This window comes from Vulpes lagopus, chromosome 1, assembly GCF_018345385.1.
Source record: "Vulpes lagopus strain Blue_001 chromosome 1, ASM1834538v1, whole genome shotgun sequence".
In the NCBI taxonomy this organism is placed as follows: Eukaryota; Metazoa; Chordata; class Mammalia; order Carnivora; family Canidae; genus Vulpes; species Vulpes lagopus.
In genome coordinates, this window is record NC_054824.1 from 99,561,447 (window position 1) to 99,571,869 (window position 10,423).

General features: G+C 37.8%; 1 protein-coding gene across 1 annotated transcript; it reads right to left on the reverse strand.

Moving 5' to 3' along the window:
- Window positions 1–7,795: 7,795 nt before the first annotated feature.
- LOC121471449 (olfactory receptor 5AC1-like) lies at window positions 7,796–8,725 on the reverse strand. The gene has a single exon (XM_041722249.1). It carries the CDS (start codon window positions 8,723–8,725, stop codon window positions 7,796–7,798), a length of 930 nt encoding a protein of 309 aa, XP_041578183.1.
- Between the last annotated feature and the right edge of the window lie 1,698 nt (window positions 8,726–10,423).

Consider the following 10,423-nt stretch of genomic DNA (forward strand, 5'->3'; position numbering starts at 1 on the left):
TTTCTCTTTCCTCTTTACTTTTTTCCTTTTTCTTTTTTCCTTCTTCCTTGGGGTTTTTAGCCTTCTATTTTTACTACTTTATTTTACAATTTGTTTTTCACTCTAGTGGTCCTTTGTTTTATTTTGTTTTGATCTTCTTTTTCTTTTTCTGGTCTCTGACCTCATCAGAATCACCAAGAGTGGAATTTACTTAGGTTGTGGTTGATATTTTTTACTCAGCCCACTCATAAGCCCACTCATAAACCCACTCTGCACTGAACAAAATGACTAAAAGGAAGAATTCACCACAGAAGAAAGAATCAGAAACAGTACTCACTGCCACAGTTACAGAATATGGAATTTCAATTTGATGTCAGAAAGCCAATTCAGAAGCACAATTATAAAGCAACTGGTGGCTTTGGAAAAAAAACATAAAGGACTCCAGAGCTTTTGTTACTGCATAATTTAGATCTAATCACGCCGAAATTAAAAATAAATTAAATGAGATACAATCCAAACTGGATGTCCTAACTGCTAGGGTTAATGAGGTGGAGGAAACAGTGAGTGATATAGAAGACAACTTGATGGGAAGGAAGGAAGCTGAGAAAAAAAGATAAAAACAATTAAGATACCATGAGGAAAGGCTAAGAGAAATAAATGATATCATTAGAAGGAAGAATCTATGTATAATTGGGATTCCAGAAGAGATTGAGAGGGAGAGAGGGCCAGAAAGTACATTTGAACAAATCGTGGTTTGTGATGAGAACTTTCCTAGTTTGGCGAGGGAAACAGGCATTCAGATCCAAGAGATAGAGAGGTTCCCCCCCACACCAAAAAAAAAAAATCAGTAAAAACCATTCAACACTTTGATATTTAATAGTGAAACTTGCAAATGTCAAAGATAAAGAGAAAATCCTTAAAGCAGTGAGAGACAAGAGATTCCTCACTTATATGGGGAGAAATATTAGATTAACAGCAGACTCCCCATAGACCTGGCAGGCCAGAAAGTACTGGCAGGATATATTCAGGGTCCTAAATGAGAAGTACATGCAGCCAAGAATACTTTATCCAGCAAGGCTCTCATTCAGAATAGAAGGAGAGATAAAGAGCTTCCAGAATAGGAAGAAGCTGAAAGAATATATGACCACCAAACCAGCTCTGCAAGAAATATTAAGGGGGATCCTGTAAAAGAAAGAGGAAGTCCAAAGCAATAAACAACAGAAACAGGGACTGAATAGTCAATATAATGACACTAAATTCATATCTTTCAATAGTTACTCTGAATGTGAACGGGCTAAATGATCCCATCAAAAGATTCAGGGTTTTTGACTGGATAAAAAGCAAGAGATGCCTGGGTGGCTCAGTGGTTGAGCATCTGCCTTAGGCTCAGGGCATGATCCTGGAATCCCAAGATCAAGTCCCGCATCGGACTCCCTGCAGTGGAGCCTGTTTCTCCCTCTGCCTGTGTCTCTACCTCTCTCTGTGTGTGTCTCTCATAAATAAATAAATAAAATCTTAAAAAAAAGCAAGACCCATCTATTTGCTGTCTACAAGAGACTCATTTTAGACCTAAGGACACCTACAGCCTGAAAATGAAAAGTTGGAGAACCATTTATCATTCAAATGGTCCTCAAAAGAAAGCTGGGGTAACAATCCTCATATCAGATAAATTAAAGCCTATCCCAAAGACTGTATGTAGTAAGAGATGAAGAGGGACAAAATATCATACTTAAAGGGTCTATCCAATAAGAAGACCTAACAATCATGAATATTTATGCCCCTAATGTGAGAGCTGCCAAGTATATTAATCAGTTAATAACCAAAGCAAAGACAGATAATAGATAATAGATTAGATAATAATACACTAATACTGGGAGACTTCAACATGGCGCTTTCTGCAAATGACAGATTTTCTAAGCACAACACCTCCAAAGAAACAAGAGCTTTAAATGATACACTGGACCAGATGGATTTCACAGATATTTACAAAACTTTATATCCAAACGCAATCGAATACATTCTTCTCAAGTGCACATGGAACTTTCTACAAGAGAGACCACATACTGGGTCACAAATCAGGCCTCAACTGATACCAAAAGATCAGAATTGTCCCCTGCATATTTTCAGACCACAATGCTTTGAAACTAGAACTCAATCACAAGAAGAAACTTGGAAGACTCAAACACATGGAGGTTAAAGAACATCCTACTAAAAGATGCATGGGTCAACCAGGAAATTAGAAAAGAATTAAAAACATTCATGGAAACTAATGAGAATGAAGATACAACCATTCAAAATCTTTGGGATACAGCAAAAGCAGTTCTTTTTTTTAAAGATTTTATTTACCTATTCATGAGAGACACACACAGAAAGAGAGAGAGAGAATGGCAGAGACACAGGCAGAGGGAGAAGCAGGCTCCATGCAAGGAGCCCGACACAGGACTCGATCCCAAGTCTGGAGACTTGGGATCATACCCTGGTCTGAAGGCAGACGCCAAACCGTTGAGACACCCAGGGATTCCCCCAGCAAAAGCAGTTCTAAGAGGGAAATACATCACAATAAAAGCCTCCCTCAAAAAATTGGGGGAAAAAAAGCAAATAAAACCTACACCAAGCAGAAGAAGAGAGATAATAAAGATTTAAGCAGAACTCCATGAAATAGAGACCAGAAGAACTGTAGAACAGATCAACAAAACCAGGAGTTGCTTCTTTGAAATAATTAACAGGATAGATAAACCATTAGCCAGGCTTATTAAAAAGAAAAAAAGAAAAGACTCAAATTAATAAAATCATGAATAAAAGAGGAGAGATAACAACCAATACCAAGGAAATACAAATGATTTTTAAAATGTATTATGAGCAGCTATATGCTATCAAATTAGGTAATCTAGAAGAAACAGATGCATTTCTGGAAAACCATAAATTACCAAAACTGGAATAGGAAGAAATAGAAAACCTGAACAAGCCAATAACTAGGGAGGAAATTGAAGCAGTCATCAAAAACCTCCCAAGACACAACAGTCCAGGGCCAGATGGCTTCCCAGAGGAATTCTATCAAACGTTTAAAGAAGAAATAATACCTATTCTACTAAAGCTGTTCGGAAAGATAGAAAGAGATGGAGTACTTCCAAACTCATGCTATGAGGCCAGCATCATCTTGATTCCAAAACCAGACAAAGACCCCACCAAAAAGGAGAATTACAGACCAATATCCCTGATGAACATGGATGCAAAAATTCTCAACAAGACACTAGCCAGGGGATCCCTGGGTGGCGCAGCGGTTTGGCGCCTGCCTTTGGCCCAGGGCGCGATCCTGGAGACCCCGGATCGAATCCCACGTCAGGCTCCCGGTGCATGGAGCCTGCTTCTCCCTCTGCCTGTGTCTCTGCCTCTCTCTCTCTCTCTGTATGACTGTCATAAATCAATAATAAAAAAAATTAAAAAAAATATTAAAAAAAAACAAAAAAAAACAAGACACTAGCCAATAGGATCCAACAGTACATTAGGAAGATTATTCACCATGACCAAGTGGGATTTACCCCTGGGATGCAAGGCTTGTTCAACACTCGTAAAGCAATCAATGTGAGCGATCATATCAACATGAGAAAAAACAGGAACCATATGATCCTCTTAATAGAAGCAGAGAAAGCATTTGACAACATACAGCATCCATTCCTGATCAAAACTCTTCAGAGTGTAGGGATAGAGGGAACATTCCTCAGCATCTTAAAAGCCATCTACAAAAAGCTCACAGCAAATATCATTCTCAATGAGGAAACACTGGGAGCCTTTGCCCTAAGATCAGGAACAAGACAGGAATGTCCACTCTCACCACTGCTATTCAACATAGCACTAGGAGTCCTAGCCTCAGCAATCAGACAACAAAAAGAAATAAAAGGCATTCAAGTTGGCAAAGAAGAAGTCAAACTCTCCCTCTTCGCTGACGACATGATAATGTACATAGAAAACCCAGAAGACTCCATCCCAAGATTGCTAGAACTCATACAGCAATTCAGCAATATGGCAGGATACAAAATCAATGCCCAGAATTCAGTGGCATATCTATACACTAGCAATGAAACTGAAGAAAGAAATTAAGGAGTCAATCTCATTTACAATTGCATCCAAAAGCCTAAGATGCCTAGGAACAAACTTAACCAAAGAGGTAAAGGATCTATACCCTAAAAACTACAGAACACTTCTGAAAGAAATTGGGGAAGACACAAAGAGATGGGAAAACATTCCATGCTCCTGGATTGGAAAAATTAATATTGTGAAAATGTCTATGCTACCCAGGGCAATTTACACATTCAATGCAACCCCTATTAAAATACTATGGACTTTCTTCACAGAGTGGGGACAAAATAATCTTGATATTTGTGTGGAATCAGATAAGACCCCAAATAGCTAGGGGAATATTGAAAAAGAAAACCAGAGCCAGAGGCATCACAATGCCGTATTACAAAGCTGCGATCATCAAGACAGTGTGGTCCTGGCACAAAAACAGACACATAGATCAATGGAACAGAATAGAGAACCCAGAAATGGGCCTTCAACTAATATTCTACAAAGCAGGAAAGACTATCCACTGGGAAAAAGTCTCTTCAATAAATGGTGCTGGCAAAATTGGACAGCCACATGCAGAATGAAACTAGATTATTCTCTTACACCAGACACAAAGATAAACTCAAAATGGATGGAAGATCTACAGGTGAGACAAGAATCCATCAAAATCCGAGAGGAGAACACAGGCAATAACCTTTTTGAACTTGGCCACAGCAACCTCTTGCAAGATACGTCCATGAAGGCAAGAGAAACAAAAGCAAAAATGAAATTAATTAAGACTTCATCAAGATAAAAAGCTTCTGTACAGCAAAAGAAACAGTCAACAAAACTATAAAACAACCTACAGAATGGGAGAACCCTTTATCAAAGGGTTAGTATCCAAGATCTATAAAGAACTTATTACACTCAGCACCCAAGAAACAAACAATCCAATCATGAAATGGGCAAAAGACATGAAGAGAAATTTCACCAAAGAAGACATAGACATGGCCAACATGCACATGAGAAAACGCTCTGCATCACTTGCCAGCAGGGAAATACAAATCAAAACCACCATGAGATACCACCTCACACCAGTGAGAATGGGGAAAATTAACAAGACAGGAAACCACAAATGTTGGAGAGGATGCGGAGAAAGGGGAATCCTCTTGCACTGTTGGTGGGAATGTGAACTGGTGCAGCCATTCTGGAAAACTGTGTGGAGGTTCCTCAAAGAGTTAAAAATACATCTGCCCTATGACCCAGCAGTTGCCCTGCTGGGGATTTACCCCAAAGATACAGATGCAGTGAAACTCTGGGACACTTGCACCCCAATGTTCATAGCAGCAATGTCCACAATAGCCAAACTGTGAAAGGAGCCTCGGTGTCCCCAACAGATGATGGATAAAGAAGATGTGGTCTATATATACAATAGAATATTATTCAGCCATCAGAAAGGACAAATACCCACCATTTGCTTTGATGTGGATGGAATGGAGGGTGTTATGCTGAATGACGTAAGTCAATCAGAGAAGGACAATCATTATGTAACTTCACTCATATGGGATATAAGAAATAGTGAAAGGCATTATAAGGTAAAGGAGGGAAATTGAGTGGGAAAAATTAGAGGGAGACAAACCATGAGCGACCACTATCTCTGGGAAATGAACAAAGGGTAGTGGAAAGGGAGGTGGCCAGGAGGATTGGGTAACTGGGTGCTGGGCACTTGATGGGATGAGCACTGTGTGTTATACTATATATTGGCAAATCGAACTTCAATTTAAAAATATATAAATATATAAATAGATAGATATAGATATAGATATAGATATAGATATAGATATAGATATAGATATATAGATATAACACACACTACCTCATACTAGCAATTTGCCTCCCTCCTCGCAAACCCCACTCCTCTCTGGAAAGGGAAATTAAAACCTACATGTCTGATTCTTCCCCTGCTGTTGGCATCCTCTGTCTCCCTCATAATCTCCCAGGGCCAGAAGAAGTGAATTTGTCCCCTTTTATCACATGTCCTCCTTGAAACAGAATAGCAAGTGTAGGACCCTCTAATAATAGGAAAAAAAACTCGAAAAGAGATGAGTACCAAACCTGGTATATCTCTGATGAAAGGAAGGAAATAAATAAATTTAGAAAGTCTCCTCTTAAAGAATCTCTAAAAAATCAAGTACTAGCTTTGTCCAACTTTAAATACCATGAAAACAAACATATTAAAATGGGATGTTTAAATTTCATGGTTTAATATTTGCAAAAAAAAAAATATATCCTCATGGATTATGGAACTTCCTGTAGCTGTTTCTCTAGGGGGTCTGGGAAGATGGCAGTCCTGCTATACATCAACCCATGCTGACAAAAACATAGAGAATGTAACAATCTACTAGTGAATTACACCCGGAAACTGAGCCCCAAACACACAGCACTGAAGCCAGTCAGCCCCTCCTCTGGCTTTGGCATTTGATGGCCCAACAAATTACTTCTATCTTGAAATCAAAATACTAGGCCAGGGGTTAGAGGGATGTGTCATGTATGTGGGGCTATCTTTTCTTATTTTTCACTAAAATATTCACAAATCCATAGGTAATAAAGTCAGGAAGCCAGATGGAAAATATGGATAACTTTTGTAAGGTCAAAAAAATCTATTTAAGTTACATAATTATGAGGTGATGGAGCACACCTACTATTTCAGCTCATTGTCAATTCTGGGGTGGGGGTGAGGAGTGTATTCATTTTTTTTTTTTGAGGAGTGTATTCAACTGGTGTATTTTTGCTGTAAACAGGTGCTAGTGAAATTACTCAATAAATTAAAAAGTAGAAATTTTTAAAGAACTCAGAAATGTTCATTATACTGCAGGAAAAGTAATTAATTGAAGTATTTAATTGCTAAATATTTGTATATTTCAATATTTCAATGAACACAATGTAAATAATAAAGTAATTTCCAAAATTACTTGTAAACTTAAGATATATTCATATTGAATGCCTCATGAGGACTCTATGTTGTCATATTTAGCCTAACAGTATTACTTTGGTGTATATAGCATTTGAATCATTATAAACATCTATCAAAGATATTTGTATCTACAAAATTTTGAAATTTACTTGCTCAAAAACTATCTAGGAGGGCATGAGTAGTTTTTAAGCAGAGGATTTACACAGGATAATTCTTCCCCTAAAAGAATATAAGTTCAGGGGTGTGTGAATGGCTCAGTTGTTTGAGCATCCGACTCTTGATCTGGCCTTAGGTCATAATCTCAGGGTCATGGGATCCAGCCCTGAGCTGGGCTTCATGCTCAGCAGGGAGTCTACTTGAAAATCTCTCTCTCCCTATCCCTCAGACCATCCCCCACTCATATTCTCTCTCTCTCTCTCTCTCTCTCTCTCTCTCTCTCTCTCTCTCTCATAAAAAAAGAGAATACAAGTTCAAAAAGTTTTAAAATATGTGTATCTGGAATCTTTTATAAAAGGTTATTCAAGTTACAAGTTGGAGATTTTTGTTTCACTTTTATCCTTGAGGATGGAATAAAAGCCACAATAGCACAATGTAAGTGAAATCCATCCTTACCATGCTCATGATTTTGATGATCACCAGACCTTAAGATAAAGACAAGTCTATCTACTCTAAATTCTTTATTCATTCACTTAACAAGTACATATGAAAGCCCTACTATGTGCAAGACCCAGGGACACATTATGCTTTATTTAAACAGGGTAAACTCTAAAGAATAACAAAAGCTTTCCAGAGAAATATTTATTTCTTTGTAATTTTTCTCAGTGCACCTAAAACTTCCTTGTTTCTTAGGCTATAAATAAAGGGGTTTAGCAGGGGGATGATGATCGTATAGAACAGTGAATACATTTTATCCTGATATTGATCTGGGCTAGACCCAGGACGCACATACATGAAGAAGAGGGTGCCATAGAACAAGGAGACAGAGAGCAGGTGGGCGCTGCACGTGGAGAAGGCTTTGCTCCTGCCCTTTTCAGATTTCTTTTTCAGGATGTCAAAGAGGACCCGGGTATATGACACTATGATGGTCATAAAAGTAAAAGCCTGTATAAAAGCAGCAAAAATAAAAAGCACCAATGCATTAATAGATGGGTCAGTGCAAGAAATTGTATATAGTGGCAACATTTCACAGTAGAAATGATGTACTATATTGGACCTGCAGAAAGTTAATCTAAATAATAATCCTACATGAATTGTGGGATGCAGAAAACCAATTACATAAGACAAACTTATCAACCGAGCACAGAGCCTGTTGGACATCACCACTGGATAATGCAAAGGGTTGCATATGGCTACGTAACGGTCATAGGCCATCACTACCAGGAGGAAACACTCTGTGGTGGCACTGGAAGCAAAAATATAAAATTGAGTGATGCACTCAAAGTGCGATATCATATGATTCTTAGATAAAAAGTTCATTAGCATCTTGGGAGTCACAGAAGATGAGGAACAAGCATCTGCGAGGGCCAAACTGCCAAGGAATAAGTACATGGGTGTGTGAAGATGGGGGTCCTTCCAGATGAGAAAAATCAGTGCCAGGTTGCCCACCATGGTGGTGAGGTAGATGACCAAGAACACCAGGAACAGGGGGACCTGCAGTCCTGGACGATCTGTAAGTCCTGTGAGAACAAACTCAGTCACCTGCGTCTTGTTTGCCTCCATCACATGCATTCGGGCTGATCACTGCTGTGAGAGGGTAGGTAAAGAAAAAAAATCAACCAAGGATCATGAAAACTGGTATTATACAGCATATTCCTCTATTTCAGATGGCCCTTACTCAAGAAATACTGAAGTTTAGAGCTTCTCTTTTTTAAAACACACTTGTAATATTAAATCTATTATAGATAATTTCAAGAAGTACATCTTGATTAAAAGGGATTTTTAAATATATATTATTACTTTAAGAGTGACAGAGACACTGGTTCAGGTTCAAATATATGTTCACCTTTTCTCAGGAACTCTTTCATATCTTTTCAGTTGAGCAAAAAACTGGACTATGTCTTTGGTATTGATGATATATATCATTCTCCCTAAGACATTAACATGTAGAATATTGAGGCAGTAAGTTAAAATCCTATTTTAGCTATTTTCTGTTCATTACTGTTATGTTATTTGATTCATTATGCATCAATATCTCAAATTCCTAACAGGAATGATTATACATTCTTCAAGGCCACTCCGAATGTCTAACAGAATCTTTAATTTCCCCAATAAATTAACATATGTGAACACAATCATTCATTCAGTTAACAAGTATTTATTTAGTGGCTCCTGCTTTACAGTACTATCATTCTTAGCTCCATCACACATAGATCTTCTAATTCTGTGGTACACTTGAGACACTAAAATAACCACTGTTTCAAGACTGGAGAAGAAACAAAAACACTAACCAGCTTTTTTGCACATTTGGAATAGATACAAGAGCTCCCATTAAACATGCCAATGTAGACAATTATCATCCAGTTAACCAAGAATGTCTTTAACATTTCACAGGCACAAATTTTAAAATGATTGTAAGGATTTTTCTTTTCCTGCTCTTTTCAAGATTGCAAGTGGGACGAGCAAAGTCAGGGTGGAATGAAACATTACAAATGGCACCACAGTTGAAAAAATAATCAGTGTTTGGAAAGGTGGATTCAATTTAATAGTAAAAATTATAAATTATGTTTAAAAGGCAAATCGAATGAGAAAAGATGAACCACAGTAATAGACAATGAATAACATAAAGACAGTCGAGCCGGGTAAAAGCCCTAAACTAAAAATGTATCCATGAGTTTTACAAGCCTGGGAAGCAAGTGAGAAGGCCACGTCCTGTGGAGACCCAAAAGAAAAAACCCCAGTCTCATCATCACAGTGCATTTCATCAATGACAAATTATGCACAAGTCTGAACATAAAATGTGTTTTACGTATTCAAATCCCTCTCTTAGAATCTAAAGCAGAATCTACCCATTTATAAGCAGCTGATTAATATATAACCAAGGTAATATTTACCAGTCTTGGATTCACAGCTCCCAGGCTTTTACGACAAGATCACCCAAGTGGGTGTCATTCCAACACCTGTTTTTACTTCTACATCAACCCCATATAGATATAGCTGAAGATTCCCTCCCCAAGTCTGTGCTAGCCTGAAATATCTCGAAGCTCTAACTTGGTAATTCAAAAGAAAGGATAACAATATTGGTGACAAATTCAGTTCTGATGAAAATAATCTTTGAACAGTAAAAATATATGGAAGAATTTGGATACTTTCTATAAAAAGGCACCTGGGGTTTTTCCCCTTTAAAAGAGAGGCTATTTTGAAGAACATAGTTCTTTTTTCATCTCCACTGGAAAAAGGAAAGATTTGGGATTGATTTTAGACATAAAG

Bases quoted from the DNA above. Each gene is read 5' to 3' on its own strand.
- LOC121471449 (XM_041722249.1), bottom strand. From the start codon at position 8,725: ATGCATGTGATGGAGGCAAACAAGACGCAGGTGACTGAGTTTGTTCTC.